This window comes from Neolamprologus multifasciatus, chromosome 2 (genome assembly GCF_963576455.1).
Source record: "Neolamprologus multifasciatus chromosome 2, fNeoMul1.2, whole genome shotgun sequence".
NCBI classification, from domain to species: domain Eukaryota; kingdom Metazoa; phylum Chordata; class Actinopteri; order Cichliformes; family Cichlidae; genus Neolamprologus; species Neolamprologus multifasciatus.
The window spans coordinates 28884080-28904438 of NC_140440.1; the positions used below are offsets into that span (position 1 = coordinate 28884080).

The window sequence follows — 20359 nt, forward strand, 5'->3', positions numbered from 1 at the left end:
ACCAGAGGGAAATTGAATGCTTGACATAATTTGTCATGATAATGGAAGACGTTATTGAAAAACACTGAATACTGCCAGAAAGTCTAAAGCATTGCCACTGACATTTCAAATCCCTTACTGGTCACAGCACATGAATGAATTCTTTCTCTGTTACTTTTGTGCCTCTCTTCTTTCTGTCGGGCTCGCCTTAATTATAATTGTGTCTCCCCTTCTTATTTTGACATTCAGATGTGCTTGACTGGTAAAGGCTGAACATGACACATCTGCCTCGGCTTCAGAGCTAATAAATTCTCCCTTTTGCTCTCACTTTGACTCTGACTTCTCTCACACAACCTCTTATCTTCTATACACACATCCCCTTTCTTCCACAAAGATCCCTCTCTCCTCTCTACCCCTCCACTCCCGTACATCACCTCAGACCTTCTTTCATGGTTCCTTTGTTTTTTCCTCTTCCTCTCCAAAAATCCCCCCAGTCTGCACTTTGTTTTCAAACTCCTGTCTGCATCTTCGGGCATGTAAATCTAAGTGCTATTTTTTACTCTCCTCTTTAGCCTGATTCTCATCACTGCCGGTTCTTCTCTGTTCACGCTGCATTATAACTTATGCATTATCACTTTATATACACGTTTAGTCTCGGATGCCTCTCATCTTGTATTTATGTGTGGCATTACAAATGAAATACACACTCTTATAAAAGCAACTTCAATATGGTGACATGCCTTTAAAGGTCATTATGGTATATAAAATTGAAGTGAATTGGCAATAATGATCAAATGCTGAAAAAAAATTTAGGTAACAGGATTTATTTCACAGTACTTGCATTCTGATTTCTTCCCACCTTGTCAAACGATAATGCTGAGTCTCTGCTAAACCTGTGTGGTTGCTCAGTCTGCGTGACCTTCTCTCATTCTCTCCTGTTCTCTCGCTCCCTTCTTCTTCTTCCTCCTTTGTCTACGTATTCTGGCTGGTCTCCCGTGTTTTGCCTGAACAACGAACCAAGCCAAAAACACCCTCCTCTGCAACGTTCCCTATGGTTCTCTTCTCATCCCTCATCCCTGCCATCTTCCTCTGTCCTCCTCTTCTACATTCACTTACTTTGTTGCACTGCTGTTAGCCGTCCCTGTGATTCTGCTACATTTATTCCACTGTTTTACTTCACCATTGGTATACTGTAATCGACATTTTGATTTTGATTTTCAAGGTCCTTTACACACCTCTATGTCTTTCTGTTTTAGTCTTCCCGTAAGATTTAATCCCATCTCCATCCATCTCATTTTATCCAGCTTTTACCTTCCCTGTCCTTCTCGCCTCTGTTTTCTTCCATGTCTGTGCGGTGTTGTCATGCATGACTAACTGGAAAATAGAGACAGGTCCAGGGCTCCATCACCAATGCCCAAATCAAAAGCGTGTGTGTGTGTGTGTGTGTGTGTGTGTGTGTGTGTAAACTGATTTGTACATTAATGTTTGCGTGTCTGTATAAGCACCCAGTATGTAAACACAAACACAGCAAGGATGTGTGTGTGTGTGTGTGTTACAGTGTATTTGCACTTGTGAAAAAATAACTGTGTGGGTACTTAACAAAGAGCTTTTTGGGTTTTTTTTAAAAATGTGTGAGTCAGAAGTGTCTTCACACCTCAGGAGATAGGGTCCGGGGTGTGGCTATTACAGCTCAGTCCCCATTAAGCCTTATCAAGCTGTGTGTTTACGTGTATATGTGAGTCAGTTTTTGCTCTAGTGTCACTGAGTATATATGTGTGAGGAAAAACGATATCCTCAGCTTCACTCCTCTCACATATGCTGCTTCTTCCTTTCACATCCCTCCCACTGCGTCCCAGCTTGAGTAGTACACCTTTTGCCGCAGAGACTAGCAGAGTACTTAAATTACCTTTTCATTGTAATGACTAACACAATACTTTTACAATTTAAGTGAGCAGTTTTATACTTTTTCAAAAAAGAAATCTGTTATTGTTAATATTTGCCCCCATTTTCCTGCCTCTTTTGTGGCAGATAGTGCCATAGAAGCTCTTGTGTCAGCGCACATGTGTACTTCAGCCAGTGATATGGGACAGATAAAAGCATTTATGTAGAGTTTTTGAGTGGAAACTTTACAGTGAAATGTAAGTTATCTCGAGGTGATAAGTGTCTGCCAGCTGAGAGAGCTGAAAGAGAACCATTTCTAATTTTTAAGAAGCACCAGTAAACTAAGTACAGCTTCACGACACAAGCGGAGAGGCCCATTGAGTATAACAGCTCCCCTTTTAGAAAGCTAATGCTGTTACTTTGAGGGCAATTGAGATCCTTGTCACTCATCACGTGGTGGAGAAGATGCTGCCATTGTCAACTCGCCATTTAGTAGTGTAGAGTTACAGGAGAGAAGATTTTTGCCAAAGATCTCTTAATAATAGGAACATAGATTAAGTGTGTTCTTGCTACTATCTAAATGCTCAGATGCCCTAGAAATTCATTTACCAGGTATACCTGCTTAGCTGCTCATTAATGCAAATGTCTATCAGCCATGTGGCAGTGACTCAATCCGCTTAGGCATGTAGACAAGATCAGGACAATCTGCTGAAGTTCAAACCGAGCATCTAAAAGGGGAAGAAAGGTGACTTTTAATCTGACTATTTCAGAAACTGCGGATCTACTGGGATTTTTCCTGCACAACCATTTCTATGGTTTACAGAATGGTCTGAAAAAGAAATATCCAGTGGGTGACAGTTCTCTTGGCATCCTTGTTGATGCTAGAGGTCAGAGGAGGATGGAAAGACTGCTTCGAGCTGATAAGATAATAACTCAGATAACTACTTATTACAACCAAGATATGCACAAGAGCATGGAGTGCACAGCATGTTGAATCTTGAAGCAGATGGGCTACATAAGTAGAACACATTGCATGCCACTTCTGCCAGCTAAAACAGGAAACTGAGGCTACAATTTGTACTGACGCACTAAAATTCAGCAACAGAAGATTGAAAAAATGTTGCCTGGTTGCAAGGACCTTGGACGCTTGGATTCTGGCTTTTATCAACAATTCAGGCTGGCAGTGGTGGTGTAACTATGTGGGGGCTTTTTTGGCATACTATGGGCCCTTAGTACATTTTAAGAATTTAAATACCGCATCCCACCTGAGCATTGTTGCTAATCATGACCATCCATTTTAAAAAAACTATTTTTTTATTACTTTTTAAAAGTTCTGTTACTTCGTTATTCTGTTTCTTTTCCCTCTCGGACTGTGTGTACATCATTTCGTTCCACCTCATGTAAACATGTGATGCGAATGACAATAAAGCTGCTTGAATCCTTGAATGAGCTCAATACACTGAACTTTTAGACACGGTCACCAGATTTCAGTCTAATGAGAGATTCATGTTCTCAAAGTACAGTTGCCAAATCTGCAGCAACTATTTAATGCTATCATGTCAATATGTTAAAAAATCTCTGAGGAATGTTTCCAGCACCTTGTTGAATCTATGCCATGAAGAAATAAGCAAACCAGGGCTCAACCCCTACAAACAAGCTGTACATGAGAAGTGTCCGGTGACTGTATTTCTAAAAATCTCACAAGTCTTGGGTTCTGTTAATTGGGGTTTTGGATTTTTGATTAATATAGTCATATTTGTGATTCCTATTTTGATGTTTACTCTAGCAGATTGTGAGCTTATTTCTTGTGATATAACTGAGTCTTTGATTCCTGATTTTACTGTATGGTTATTCTAGCGATGGCTGTTTTGGTTCATGTTTAGGTTCTCGTCTTGATTTTTATTAGTGGTAAATTTGGTGGCTCCCATTGTCTTCTCTGTCTCTTAGTGGCTCTTTTTCCTGTCTCTGTTACCATGCCTAGAGTGGGGTTTTTAGTTATTTCCTGTTTTACTTTGAAGGTCGGTTTTCTTTTATGCCTTGCATTAGTTTTAGTCCCTCCTTTGTTTTCACCCGTGCCTCACCCCACTCATGTTTCTTGTTTCAAATCAGCCCTTGTTGTATAAATAGCCCCATCTTCCCCTTTAGTCTTTGTCAAAGTGTCTGTGTGCACTCCCTTGTGTGCTGCTAAGAGGTGTTCCTTTTGACGCCCTTTTTACACCCTTGTGTTTTTTGGATCTTTGTTTATTTAGCGCTTATAAGCGATTGAAGGTTGCTGTTGTTTAAGCGATTTCGCCTACTGCATTTGGGTCCATACCACTGACATGATCATTATAGATATTAGATAACATGGTGGGAGTATATGACACAAGACACTCGTTTTGTTTGTGTTCTTAAAATGTTTCCCACACCTATTGGTCGTATGGTGATCATATGCTATTCCCTACAAAGTTTTAAGTTACTTTTAGGTGGTCAAAAAAGTCCAAAAAAAGGTTATGAATTTAGTTAAACTACCCACAAGCTGCTGCAAACAGCAAGTTCTCTGCTGGATGGCGAGGAACAAAAGAGATGGATGGGGCAGTGTCTTTTGAAGGGAGAGAAAGGCATAGAAAATACATAATGCACAGATAGATGGCATTTATATATATATAAAAATAATAACAATAACAAAAACAAATAGTGTCTCTTTGCACAGTTTAGTCCTGGCATTGCTCTGACAAGTGCTCTTTGGACTAGGTGAGAATGTGAGACTGACCTCTGGTGGCTGAACTGACAACAACAGAATTTAAGATTTTTGCCATGTGAAAAGCATCTTTATACAGCTCCCCCAGCCAGAGTATGCAATCAAGAGTCCAGGATTCATGGACAACCTCCCCCTTGCTCCCTTCCATCCACCCACCCACCCAAATGCAGTCAGAGGTTGATAAAATGAGCAGAAGTTGAGATTTTTTTTTTTTTAAATCAGCCTTGATGTTGATCTCTAAAGCAGATAAGAGGACAATGGACAGAGCTGGATCACACACTCGCAAAGGAAATGACTGTGTCTTTTTTTGTACTTGTTCCTGGGTTTTTGAGAAGTCTTCATTATGTCGGCATGTCGGGTTGTGGCCATCTTTCGCCATTTCAACCCCATTAGACTCTGTTTCTACAGGTGAAATCGCCTTTCTGTCAGCTAACTCTTTGCTCTGTCTGCCTGCTCATCATGTTGCCTGAATCTCTGGCTTCATGCATGCAGCCAAGCAGAACTCACAGCCTTATGAGACCCTATGCTGAGGCTCAGCAGAGGGGTTACTGTATATGCACAGCATAGAAGTGTAAAGCGAGTCAGCATGGAGAGGCAGAGCCCGCACACTAGAAGTCTGGACACACACCTTTCATCATCAGGGATTCTAAGGTAAGGCATTTAAGGCAAATGCTCAGTGGGCCATAAAGTTGGTAATTACTCCCAGGGTACACAATCACGGCTGATAGGGACATATGAGGACAGGGTGTAAACAAATAACAGGCAATTCCTATTACTGCTTCTGGTATTTGATATCATCTGTTTTTATGTTTTGACCCCAGCTAGTTTTAGTCTTTGTTTTAGATATTTGACTGTTTTTATTTGGTTTTATCTATAGCTTATGCATTTTTATTATTTGGTTCCAGTGTACAGCACTTTGTGTCAGCTGTGGTTGTTTTAAAGTTCTCTATAAATAAAGATGAAATTGTAGGGTATGTTGCTTTAAGCTGTGAATACTAATCACACTGTGTGACTTTGTTGAGAAGAATTTAATAGTTTTCTTTCCAGTGGTCAGCAGCTCTGGCCACTAAAAGATGTCAAAAAAACAAAACAAAAAACTTAAATTTCACTTGTTTTAGGAGCTTCATTAAGATAAGATGACGCTTCTCAGTCAGATCACCTGTAGCTCATCTTGTCCAGTTTAAAAAACACAATGGTGATGACCATTGAGGTGGTTGTAGCTCAGGTGGCAGAGCAGGTCAGCCACTAATCAGAAGGTCGGTGGTTCGATCCCAGGCTGCCTCCTGGCTGCATGCCAAATATCCTTGGGCAAGATACTAACCCCATGTTTGCCTACTGGTGGTGGTCAGAGGTGGCGCCAATGTCCAGCAGCCTCGCCTCTGTCAGTGCGCCCCAGGTGTGGCTACAATGCCAAGCTTGCCATCGCCAGTGTGTGAATGGGTGAATGACTGATAGTGTGAATTTACCAAAATGTTCAGTTTAGAGCTTCAAAAGGGACTTTGGAGGGTTTTATGGCTGGCTTTCCCTGTATGCAGTCTCGCCAATCTGACGAAGAACAGGGAAAAAATGAAAAATGAGGACGAAAACAGTGTCAGTAAATGACATCAAAATAAGGCAGAACTGTGCTTTTAGCGTAGCTTTTATTAAACTACAATTTGGGTAAAAACATTTATTTGGCAGGCAGGAGGGTAGCCTATTCAGATTTACTCCCTGAACAGATATTTTACCTGCTTTTGGCACTTAGCAGTGTTCATTCTGGTTTTTGTAGACTGATACATTTGTACCAAATGGACATGTAGACCTAAAAGCACGGTGGTGGACTGACAGGTGTACAAGCAGATTAGACGGCAGGCAGGCAGATGAATATCAAACAGTCTGACATGGTTGATTCTGCCAGGGACACTGAATTATAATCACTGCACAGCTGGCCAAAGCGAAAAAGGTAATAATACTCTGCTAAGGTTATCCTAACAATATGCAGTCTAATTTTTCATCTGTGGTTGTGTTGCGGTGATGAACTGCTGTACAAGCAACAGCAAATAGGATCACAGCACAAGCTGGCAAAAATCATGCTGCTCTAAATCTACAAATTAGATTTTTTGGGCCCGTTAGCAAAACTCAACAAATATCGCAGGCTCTCTTTCAACTAGGAGGATGAATAAAGCAAGACAAAAAAAGCAATGAAAGAATTTTCCTGTATTTTCAGTAAATAGAAGAATAGAATAATCCTTTAATTGTCCCACAAGGGGAAATTTGGTTAAATAAGAGAACAGTATATACCAGAGTAATTACAAACCAACTTGTAACACGTGATTTGCTTTACTGGATTGAGCAGATATATTGTAATGTGAGCTATTTAAATCTGTAGATGTCTTTCTCTCAGAAAATGAGTAATGATAGGTGACAGAGCGAGACCTCAGAGAGTGTTTTCTTTCTCAGATGAGTGATGATAAACAGAATGATTCTGTCAGCAATCTAAGACAGATAACTTTCCTCCAAATATCCGACAATGACAGCGAAACATCCGCTACCACTTTGATCGCAGCTGATAGGAAAGGATGGGTGAGCAGAGACACGGAGAAGCTAAAATGAAGAAAAAAAAGGCAGAATAACTAAGATTGAGAATGATTTGTTGATGCATCCAGTTTCTTTATAAGCAGATTTATACCGCAAAACAAATGATTTGTATGAAAGTGAATCTTTAAAAATTGTATAGGTGGTTTATGGCACCAGACAGTTAGTACAAGTTGTTCAGCTAAACGGTGCACTTCCATATTTGAAATGAATGACCCTGATAATACCACAAATGCAGCACTTAAGGAAGTGAAGTGCTTTCAAAAAGCAGAATTTCAACTGCATGATTTTTAATTATGGAACATCAGAGTTCATCCTGGTTAGTTTGTGTGTGCAGAATGATGACTAATAGCAAGAGGGTGCAAGAGGATATGTACATACTGTACATATTTTAAAAATAACCGTTAATAACCGTTAATTTCTAAATGGTTACACGTGATTTACATGTAAAGTAAAATATTCAAGCATTTAAAGATTTTTAGATGATTTATAACTCATTCAGATGGTGTAAGTACTATACTTCTCTTGGTCTTGTTCAGTAGACGCCACATATCACAATCATTGGGATGACTGCTGATTTGATACCTGTCCAGATGATGATGATTATCATCGACAGCCTCCATGTGAGGGTAATTGCTGAAAAAAGGCTGGCTGTTCAGAGAGTGCCCAGTTGAAGAATATTAATGTTGAAAAAAAAAAAGCCTATAATCTGGAGAGCTTCATGGGGATGGATGAGGCTGGTGTCAGTGCAACAAGAACCACCATACACAGACATCTTCAGGAGACGGGCAACAATTGTTGCATTCATATCAAGCCAGTCCTGAATGAGAGCCAGAGCCAGAAATGTCTGTCGATTAAGGATGAAAACAACTGAATTGCTGGCGAAGTCCTCTATTCAGAGTCAATTTTGCATGTCATTCAGAAATCAAGGTCCTAAAGTCTGGTGAATAGAGAGGCACAGAATCCAACGTGTTAAGTTTAGAGTGAATTTTCCACAGTCTGCGATGATTTGCGATGCCTGTCATCTGCTGGTGCTAGTGGTGGTTGGTCCGCTGTGTTTTAAGTCCAAAGACAATGCAGCTACCAGGAGATTTTAGAGCATTTCATCCTTCAAGCCGTATGGAGATGCACGTTAACGTTTTCAGCAGGACTTAGCAGCTGCCCAGTTTGCCAAACCTATTTCCACATGGTTTCCTGACCATGTTATTACTATGCTTGTTTGGCTAGCTATGTCACCTGACCTGCATCACATAGATAATCTGTTGGGCACTATTAAGAGGAAGATGAGAAACAGCTGAATTACAAATACAGAGAAGCTGAAAACCAGTATGAAAGCAGCCTGAACATCAGTAACAGTGCCACAAGCTGATCACCTCCATGCCATGCTGCATTAATGCAAGATCTCTTAGTAAAGAAGCCTTAACAGAGCATTGACTGTATACAGAAGTTGGATATTCTTGTACTGTAAATCCAGTTTTAATTAATCATAGTAAATATTCTAATAATCTGAGATACTGGATTTATGATTTACAGGAAGCTATAAGCCATAATCATCAAAATTAAAACAAAAAAGCTTAAAATATTTTACTTTGCATGAAGAATATAGTGTAAAGAACAAGGATAAAGACAGAACACTGTCTACTTTCTGGTTAATAGAGCCCACTGCGTCTTGCCTGGCACAAATATGGAGCAGGCTCTCCTCGCTGCTTTTGTTGCTTTGATATGCTCAAATCTTAGTAGTAGGTCGAAATGCTTGGCCTCATAATTAACCAGTTGCCGTATCATTTTCCTTCCAGACAGTACTGGCCTTGAAATGATATCAATATTGATGCAATTCCCAGAGCTCAGATTGAATCTGACATTGATATCTCTTACTGTCATGTCAGTTTCATTTCATTTTTCTTTTGGTCACGGTAGCAGAGTGGTTTGCTCAGTAAACACAAAATGGTGATAGGGAAATGACTGGTGTCATATCCACAATTTTGTTAAAGCTATGAAATCAAATCACAGTTCACCAGTGTCTTGAGATTTTAGTAACAGCGTATCCAATTCACTTTCTCCTTATTATATTTAACCAAATAGACTGATTGCCTGAGGGTAGATTAAAGTTCGATCTCTGCTTCTGATAAGACCACAGATTTAATGAACAACCTCAGTCAAAAGGGCATGTCTTATACTGTCCTTGGGGTTTCATCTTGCAGTAATAAAAACATGGTGTCCAAATTAAATACTTTAACAGATCTGTTTTTTCCCTTTTGCCGTCTTATGTAAAATGATCAGTGCGGGGTTATGTTTTATGTTGCACCATATTTCTGAAAAGTTTTGGAGAAGTGAAAGGGACAAAATTTCAGAAATGGAGAGAGATGGTCAGACCACACATAGTCACACACATTCTCCCAGCACATACTACTCCACTCCGACAGCCAGGTATAACTCACGTGGTGAAGGCAGGGTTGTACTTTGCTCCGAGGTAATATGAGTACAGGTTGAACATGCCGATCATGAAGGCCACAAACACCATGATGAAAATGACCATAAACTTGAAGATGTCCTTGACTGTGCGCCCCAGTGAAATCTGCAGGGGTCCGAAGCTCTCATTGGCTGGCAGTATGTAGGCGATGCGAGAGAAGCTCAGAACGACGGCGATGGCGTACAGGCCTTCTGAGATGATCTGAGGATCTGATGGGCGCCACTTGTTTCTGGCTGGAGGGAGAATAAGCCACAGAATGGTTGCTTTGTAATATTATAATTTTATTAGCAAATCAGACATTAAAAGGGATCTTTGGCCATTTTTTTCACCTAATTAACTACACTAAATAAAATCTGATATGTTAAACAAACTCTGTAATTAGTGCTGAAATGATATTCATATTTTAATTTAGAAGCCAGCTTGGAGGGATTCAAGATTTAAATATCTGCTAATAACTGTTTCAAAGTGTTGCTGATGCTAAATATGTACTAGCACTTTATAAACCAAATATTAAACGTTGCATAAGAAGGGGTTAAAGTGGTGTTACCTTAAACTCTACTGTGCACATGCAGTTCGTCACTCATCGTCCCATTGCTTGCTATTCAAAGTCTTTCTGGTTACAGCGCACTGAGTAAACCTCTGGTTGTTGTGCGATCCAAATGTTTGTAAGATATGTTTCTATGAAGAATAATCTCGGCTTTAAGAAGCACGGATTTCGACGAAGGAGACGGTGCAGTAAGAAGATGGATTAAGTGAGGAATGGAAAAATGAAAGTCAGACTTAAAGTTTGGAGAGAAGAGCGAGTGGAGCAAGAGGAGGGAAAGAAATTAGTCTGAGCTGTGTGGACGGCAAAGGGAAGGGATAAAGGGATAGTGTGTCCAAGGAGAAGTAAGGACAGGCTAGGTGGCAATGTAAGATACAAGAGAGATGAGTCAAATAAAAGAAAATTTCACTATTTTATCAAAATCATAGTTTATTAGTATAACATTTTCACACCTATACAGATATTGGGACATTTAGGGGAAGGTTTATGAGGATTATATGTGAGAGTGCAGTAATAGAAACCTTTATTGATTTATTGATATGTCATGACAGAGTCAGGCCACCAGATGACAGCACTGATGAAGGTTCTATTAGTGGACCGCTAAGTGCACAGTGCAGTGGGCTGCAGCCTGTGGCAGGGTTTGTGGAGGCATGTTTTTGTCCTGGTGTTTAACTGAATGAATGTTTAACTGAATGCATGCTTATCATTCAGGGATTAAGGATAATGTTGATTTTTTTGTCATTCTTTTTTTCACTCATTCTGGTCATCTGACTGCAGTAGCATGTGTGTAGCAGCAAACCAAGCATTGCAGGGATTGTTTTATTACTGTGAAGATCTCCAGGTGACAACCCCAATTCTGAAGGAGTAGTGATGCTGCATAAAACGTAATTAAAAAGAAAATTAACCCAGATTTTATTCACAACAGAACAAACAAAGAGAGAGAAAAAAAATGCAGTGTTTTAGAAAAAATATTAGCTCATTTTGAATTTGATGCCAACAAACATGGCTCAAAAAAGCTGAGACAGGGTGATGTTTACCACTGTGTAAACATCTGGTAACCGAAAAGACCAGTTTTCTGTTCCACAATGTGCCAAGTTTTTTCAGTTCCTGAAAGGTCTGTACTACAGAGGGTCAAGTTCAGCATCTGGATTCGTCTACTATGACGTTGTAATAGCTTTAATATTCTCTCTCATAAATATGTAAGGCCTTCCCTGAAAAAAGATGTCATCTGGATGGCAGCATATGTTGATTTAAAACCTGTATATACCTTTTAGGACTGATGGTGCCTTTCCAGATGTGCAGGTTGCCAGTACCACAACTAAAGCAACCTCATACCATCAGAGATGTTCATTTTAAGTTCACTTTGGTCCTGACAAGATGGCACATTTATTCACATATTGTTTCTTCTTTGCATGACAGACCTTTAACCTGTATTGTAGTTGGCTATTGAGCTCATGCATGTCACGATTTCCATGGCAGAATCACACCTTGTTTGAATGCAGTGCTGCCTGAGGGGCTGAAGATCACAGGCATTCCAACATTGATTTTCAGCCTTATCTCTGATTTTTCCAGACTCTCTGACTCCTTTGATTAGATATTCGACATCTTCACAATTTTCCACAGGGGAGCGTTATTCTGAAATTGCTCTACAATTTGTAGATGCGTTTGTTTTTTTTGCAGATTGGTAAACCTCTGCTCATCTTCTGAGAAACTCTGCCTTTTTAAGATGCTCTGTTTATACCCACTCATGTTGCTGACCTGTCGCCAGTTACCCTAATTAGATGCAAAATGCTCCTCAAGCTGTTTCTTTTTACAACCACTTCCCCTTTCAGCCTTTTTGTTACCCCCTGTCAAATCTTCTTTTGATGATCCCATCAAATTCAAAATGAGCCAATATGTTTTGGAAAATGGTTGCGGATCTAAAGAAATACATTTTCAGCTTCTAGTATCATGTGCAGTCCGGGTTTCTGTAATTATTGGTGTTTTTGCACTCATCTAATTTGCTATTCCTTATCAGTGACTGATGTAGCCCAACACTGATTCAAGCACCTCTATATAATATTGGCATTTTCTTGCAAAAATGACATCTTAGTCTGATCAAGCAATCTTTAAAAAATGTAGCTTATATTTAACTTATATGATTCTTTTTATTGACTACTCACCGTAAGTGAAATAAGCCACTTCATCAGGCAGTGAGGCGTTGCTGAGGTCGTCATCTGGTACATGCATGTCCACATATTGCTGGGCCTTGGATGCCTTCAGGAATGCCATGAAGCGTGCCGTGAAGGATGCCACGAAGATGGATAACATACCAAAGTCCAGAACATTCCAAAGGTGCATGATATACTCCCTGGGTCCGTCACTCCAGATCTCCTTGCACTCTGACCAAATCATGCCTGAACACAAAAGACACATATAGACAAAAATAACACAAAAATAAGGAGGCCGTTGCCAGCACTTATAGGGATGCATAAATAAAGCACGTACAAACAGATGTCGACAACAAAGCTTGTAATTGAAAATGAACCACTCAGACGTGTGGCACTTACAGATCAGGTGGATGCAAACACATACACACTCCATCCTCTATTTGGAGCCAAAACACAGTTAAAATTGCCTAGAGAAGGGGCCCTGATCAGTATCATCTCTCTAACAATTACTGGGCCTTCAAAGCATGCTACCGGAATTACAATTACCACATCTAACTAAGCCACCACTCAATGCACACACATACACTCACAGATTCATGTAGATAAACAGTCACATGTGCAGCGGCTGCTAAAAATTTACTGTAGATGGGGAAAAAAATGATGCCATTACATATAAACAAATAAAAACAGAGGCACATGTGCACCAACATACACAGACCACACACATAATATTGTTATAAGTGTGTGCATGAGCGGAAGCAGATGGGAAGCAGCTGAGCTCTGACAGATACTGCTGTGGGCTATTTATCCACCAACTTTGTCTTTGTCTGCCTGTCTGTCACCCTCTTCTATCTCCTTCGATTCCTCACGCCTGCCTTCCTGTATTCCACGCACACACCCTACTCTGCTTTCTTTTGTCGCCCTCAACTACTCCCAACTTTCCTTCCATTTTTCTTTCATTCCGTTTCTCCCTCTTATATTTCCTCTGCACAGCCTCCCAGGTCAACCTCCCAATTTCCCTCCAGGTTATCGTTAGGACTCAGCGGGGCTACTGTCTGCGCTGTACCAACCAGAAAATTTCTTTTTGATCTTCGGAGGATAAAAGAGCATGATTTGTTGTGTTGCTGTAACCTTGGCTTTCATTCACTTGCCTGGTAGGGCACTCTATTAAACTTGAATTACACTTCATATCAAAGGTGGGCAAAAAGTTTTCTGACTATTTCCAGACTGTTTACTGATTTATGGTGCAGGTGTATGTAGAAAAAAACTTGAAAAGAAACTTTGGATTAGCATAGAAAAATGTGCAAACCTAGGACAAAGTATATTCATGGTTAATAACATAATAAAGTGCACGCATTACAAAAAAGAACACGCTCAGCTGTGCCTTGCTTACTTGGCACATCAAGGTTATTTTTTATCACGTTGGACAATCTGCTTTGACAGGGACAATCTATTCTAATCTAATCAACTGATGTGCATTTTAATTGGCTGTAACTGTGCAGAGCCACACTGTGTGTGTGTGTATGATTTGATTGAAAGGGTGACTTACCCAATACCCACTTCATTATCAACATCTCTGTCCAGGAAAACTGGGTGGTTTTGACCCTGAAAACCTGTCGAGGATGGTCTGTGATGGTCTCGTTGGGAAGGTTCTTTACTCCTTCAAAGCGGTCGGAAGCATTGACGACCAGGAGACCCAGGAAGATGGTGAAGGAGACAGCGTGAGCCACAAACTTCATGAAGGGGCTTCGCAGGATCTGACCAAGCTGGAAGTGAAAAGATTCATGAACTAACGCAATGTATGCTCCAATGTGTCAAATATTAAGAATCAATTATGGTAAATTTGCATTTACTGATCAGAAAACAAATTGTAAAAAACAAAAACAGTGGGGTATTGACACATTAAGCAAAATTTCACCATCTATCTGTGATTACAATAGCCAACAAATTCTGTTTTACAGTAAAGAAACATGTTTGAGTGCTTTTTGGGCAGACGAAATTACAGCCAAGCACAACATCTGCTTTTATTTACTGAGATGAATCATGCTTTCTGCAGAGTTCCTGAGATTTTGGTCCTCAGAGAGAGCAAAAAATGCTGCAAAGCACCACTACACCACCATTTTAGCAGACAAACAGCAGCTGTTGTAATTCATGAATGTGCGTAACCACCGATCACTCTCACACACACATAATGCCAGAGTAACTAGATGCCAAACCATTAGCGGAGCCTGTGGAAATGCACTGCATCGAGCGAAAGTAATGCAAGACGGTACAGCACAAATAGCATTTAACAAGCCACCACACAGAGGGGCATTTTTGTAATTGCACAAAAGTGTGCCAAGTCACACAAATGCACTTACACACTTAGACACACGCACACTTCTAACCCCATACGGGCATTTGAGATCCCAACATTTGCTACTCTCTGAACCTGCTGTGTTCAATATTAACTACCCACAGGATATCTCTACTCTCTGCATGAACAATGATACATCAGATTCAGTAGCTCTTCCCATGCCACACACACACTGCTAAATCATGGGGGAAGAGGTTGTCTGGTAATTTTTAACCTTGCAAAACCTCCTTTAAACCTCTTCATGACACCTTCATCCCTCCCAGCATCTGTGCCGATCCATTTCACTCCTCAGGTTAAATAAGATGGTCATCTCAGATCAGACCTTCTGCTGTGTGGCGACTGCAGACTCCATGGGTTTCTTTAGTGTGATGGTGACAAGAGCTTGTCTCCTCCAACAAAATGGCAGCTGCTAGCAGGAGGTATGTGCAGATTAAATAAGTAGAAGCCTGGTGTGAAAATCATCTAAAGCCAGGATGGATCTTCTTTTTCTCTTATTATAAGGTCTTTTTACCTGGGAGAATACATAATGTTTCTTAAGTGTGATCAAAATGTTCTAACATTTAGCCCAAAAAAACCTTACCCAATTTAAGTTTGGCTAATTTCCTGTTCAAGATAATCATTTTGGGCATACCCAGACAGCTTCCAGTGCTGCAGAAGCTCCCAAGATGTCAATAAAGATCACTTGTGATTTCATCTCAAACCTGCACAGACAGCAAACTAGAACTTCTTTTTAAAACTGATGTGTATTACCCATGAAGGTCCACTGCTGATCTTGATAGCTGGACCTCTTACCACGACCAAGCAGCTGAGAGCAGTTTTTAGCTGAAGGTTCAGTGCTTTAGATGAGGAAAGAGATCGGAAGGATGCTTTTTCTCCCCCAAACATTCACAGGGTTCTGCACCGTGAACTGATCCCTCGGGGAGATGCTGTCAATGTGGAGCTTTACTGTAACGTCTACTAAAAACACACTGAAAATGCAAATAAGATTTTTGGCCACAGCCACATAATCTTTACTCGCTGTCAACAGTTCTTTAAGTCCTGTTCTGGGTTCTTTTTTGACCTCCTGGATGCGTCACAGATGAAGTCTCTATTTGTGGAGATGGTGATTCACTGGAATCTCAAAGCCTTAAAAAGTGGCTTTGTAACCCTTTCCAGACTGCTAGATGTCAATGACGTTGCTTCTCATCAGTTTTTGAGTTTTTTTAGATCGTGGCATGATGTGTTGCTTTTTGAGATCTTTGGTCCGGTTTTACTTTGTCAGACAGGGGTCGCAGTAGCTCAGGGGGTAGAGCAGAAGATGATCAGAGGATTGGCTGCACCAGTCTGTGTGTTAAAGTATCCATAGGCAAAATACAGTTGCTCTCTGATGCACTCACTGGAGTGTGAATGTTAGATAGAAAGCACTTAAGTAATCAGTAATCAGGCACGGACTGGTGAAATTGAACTCAGCTTTCAAAAAAATATGGTTAATCACAGTTAATTCATCATTTAAAAAGGACAGATTTTTTTGCCTAATAAATGAAATGATTATTTACAAACTACATTTTTTATTTATTTGGGGTCTCTTTATCCAACATCAAAATTATTTGATGATTTGAAACATTTATATATCAGTAATATACAGAAACAAAGACACCAGGAAGGGGGCAAACACCTTCTGTAAAACACCTAACCCTTTTTCACAGCACCATGGCATCCACTTAGAGGTACAAGAGAAAACAATCTTGAAGCAAAAATGGCAATGCTTTTGTTTTTTTTTCTGGACATTTCCTGGAACTTTTGGAAATTCTTGTAAAGAAAGACTATGAATAATTTATAAATTTACACCCATCTAATCAATTCAGGGTCACTAGATAGACTAGAGCCTATCCCAGCAACCAAAGGAAAAGAGGCAAGGTTATACCCTGGACAGGTCATCAGCCTGTCGCAGAGCTAACAGAGAGAGACAGACAACCATTCACACTCACATTCACACCTATGGGCACTTGAGAATCTCTAATTAACCTAACCTTACTAACTGCATGTCTTTGGACTGTGGGAGGAAGCTGGAGTGCCCGGAGTGAACCCACAGCCACATGAAAAGATCTTATTTTTTCCTAAACTATATTAAATACACTGCATGCTTTGGGTTAACTATATAATCATATAGAGGACCTTTACTAATGTGCACATTTTCACATCTATACTCTGTTTCTCTTTGCAGCTATCTCTTTAATTCAAACTAAAGAGATATTTCCAGCAATGCAAACTACATTGCATTTTGGTTAGTGAGCCTTAATATATACAATATTAATCAAATAACTTCCTCATGTTATATTGGACTAAAGTAAATATTTGAAAGAATATGCTCAGTGCTTGGAGGAAAAATAAATGAAGTCTGCTATGTTGCTTGCTTTACCCTGACCTACATTAGCTGTAAAAAAAAAAGAAACCTGTCCTTTGTATACTGATAAGGATTTTTTTTGGTACTGGCTTCGATTTGAATCTCCCATGAGATGAAAAGAGGCCAAGAAAAGCTAGGACGGAAACAAAAAATCTCAACGTGTGTCCAAAATTTTAAAACCGCAGGCAGCCGTGTCAGAGATAGCATGCAAAAATATATTTCAGCCAATTAAATAGATGATGGACTGCAGAAAAGTAATTAATGAAAAAATAATTACTTAATATCGGCGCAACATGTAGCATTTGGAAATGTCAGCGTATCATTGCCAAATTGATTGTCATCATCGGTATAATTATCGTTAATAAAGAGCCTCATCACGCCTGAAGTACTCTGTGAAAATAAGGACGAGGTTTACCATAGTTTCAGAATCATAAGCTTTCCTTACACATACTGTTACCTTTTCACTATAAATCTGCAACGTTAGTGATACAAATGAATCCTTGACTAACATGTGAAACTTGGTTCATACAAGTCTCCAAGGCAATTTTCCTCTTCATCACTTGTTCTCTTTTCCTGACGTTTTATCTATTTCCAGTTACTCACGGAAGGCTGAAAAATGTCACATCACTTACCATATTTTAACCTCTTCAATCAATAAGAAGCATTCTATCTCTGATCGCACATCTGCTTTTCATCACTTCTGAAGCATATCGCTGCTATTTTTCACCCAAAGAGGATTTTCAAAGCAATTACAGTATCCATGTTTTTTATGCCTGCTCTCAATGACTTACTACTTCTGTTACAGGAACAAAAACACTGTCTTTATCGCCCCGGGCTGATATGAAATGTAGTATGATGTGGGATTTTAATAACTGTGTGTTGTAGTGTTGTAAAATGGGGCATATTATGGGCTGTAAAAAACAAGCAATTGATGAGATGAGATGAGAAGAACTAGATGATTAGCTGCAGGTGCAGGAGGCTACACTAAACACAATCAACCAGAACACATCAAAGCTTTCTCTCTGCGTTTGCCTGTCAAACTGTATTTTTTTCTGATTTACACTGTCTTTATCTATTTCATTATCAAATCCATTCTACTTTTTGTTTCTGATGAGCTGCGGTCACATGGTCACAAAGCATGCATAAACATCTGTTTTGTCTCTTGGTCATTTTTTTGATTAGGCTGCTTTTATTATTCTACCCTCTGTAGTTCTGCTTTATCAACATCACACATGTCCCTGGTCTCTTAAAACAACATGCACATTAAAAAAAATAAATAAACGTGACACAGCAACAGACACAGTAACAGCACAACTATAAGCTGTGCATCCTATATTTGCTTCTCTGCCCTGCTTCTTTTTCTCAGCTGTCTCTCATGTGACACGAAACGTCAGGCTGTCACATGCAGTGTCATGATTTGATTGATTCATAATTAGATGTAATCATACATCCACACATATGCACACATGTGAATACGCACACAGAAACACACACATTAACATAACACAAGTGTTTTTTGCGACTAGTGCTTCATGATTGGTGGATAACCTGTCACGGCGAGTGAGATGAGTCGTGTGGAAATAATAAAAGAGGATGCAATTGCAGGCAGTAGCGAAGGTGGTTTATTGAACACGAAATATAAATAGACAAACGGCAACTGGAGAATGAACTAAACTCTACTGGGAGCAACTAACTACTGAACATGAACCAGAACACGAACCTGAAGGAAGGTGGTACATGATGATGACAGCAGGGAGAACACACGAATGGAACATGGAAAGTACACAGACGGACCAGCGACTACTAAAACAGAAGACATGACTTAAATGCACTCAGAGAAACACAGGGAGATTACACACAGGTGGGGGACACAGCTGGGAGTAATAAACGAGACGAGACAAGAGAAGTAAAACTGAACACACTCACATGAGACGCAGACCTTCACAATAAAACAGGAAACAAGAAACCATCACACAAAGACGCAGACTCGACACTGAGAGGCAGACAGAATATAACACATGGAACTCAAACAATACATGAGATAACAAATCCTTAAACACTGATAAACAGAAACATGAAACTCTAATAATAATCACCATCACCAACACAAGCACTACAAGAGAATAAGAAAACAATTCATAATGCAAAAAACACACCTCAAAATACTGGGTCAAACTGACCCAGAACCGTGACATAACCTCTAAGTGTTATGGTTCTCAATCTTCTCATGCACGGCTAACATCCGGTGCTCTCTCTCTCTCGCTCTCTCTTAGTCTACAAAATGACTAATTCATCAGTCACGCCTACCATGAACTACTCAAAGGTCCTCAAACCTGAGTGCAGACACACACACACACACACCACTTGGTGATGATGAGGTGCAGGATTATTCAGGTTGATGAGAAGATTTGCATAACCGCTTGCTCAGCTCCTGTGTCTGAGTGTGGCTGATGTCATATTGTGTCACTTTAGAAATGACAATCTGCTTGATGAGAATGAAGAAAATGTCAGAAAATGTCCCACATGCCCTATAATCAAACAGTTACTATATTGTGTTCTGAAACTGTAAATCTGTAAGTTTTGACATTTAATTTGGCCATATCTTTAATGTCTAGTGCATATATATTCCTGTAATTACCCTAACAAGGTTATAAGGTTTGTGTCATTTATAGAAGAAACGTATTTAGTATTTAAGGGAAAAAGTGGATTATTGTCTGTAGCAACAGTGTCTGTAAAAAGGCTACAACTGCAGAGATGAGGTGGAATCAAGATGACTACAGCTTAAGAAATTGGAAAAACCTATATTAAGTGCTTATTGTTTATTTGTGATGATTCCGTATAACCTAGGATTGTATTTTTATATTCAGGATAATTATAAGAATACAGGTTGTTAGTTAATAATTGGGAACTATAAAAAAATCTGTCTGTAATGTTATACACAATTTAAGAAAACCTTTTTTATACTGCATGAGCTTATAACATGCTTGGGGTCTTAGCTTCATGGGTAGTAACAATTGCATCTCTAAGATCAGTGGTTATGTCTTTACCACTTGGCACTGTGTACACACAACAATGCTCAAGATGAAACAAACTTCCAAAATTTCCTTGATTTAAAGACCTGCTGGGCAAAGGACGATTTTAAAAGTTCTGATACCTGAAAACATTTAGAATTAAAAGAGGTATGTTCTTTTTCACATGACTCTATCAGGGGCTGGGTCTGTGACCCAGCATTTTGAGTTTATTTTGAGTTATTTTTTTTTGGGGGGGGGGGGGGGGGGGGGG

The 20359-nt window shown here is 39.7% G+C and overlaps 1 protein-coding gene across 2 annotated transcripts in view; it reads right to left on the reverse strand.

The window, feature by feature from the left end:
* The window catches only part of trpc7b (transient receptor potential cation channel, subfamily C, member 7b), a 93902-nt gene that overhangs the window by 16065 nt on the left and 57478 nt on the right, over positions 1 to 20359 (reverse strand). For both annotated transcript variants that reach the window (XM_085134408.1, XM_085134407.1), the window contains exons 5-7: positions 13888 to 14104; positions 12351 to 12584; positions 9613 to 9877 (exon numbers count right to left, since the gene is read on the reverse strand). In XM_085134408.1, the coding sequence (XP_084990534.1) occupies positions 9613 to 9877; positions 12351 to 12584; positions 13888 to 14104 (716 nt within the window). The remainder of the gene's footprint in view (positions 1 to 9612; positions 9878 to 12350; positions 12585 to 13887; positions 14105 to 20359) is intronic.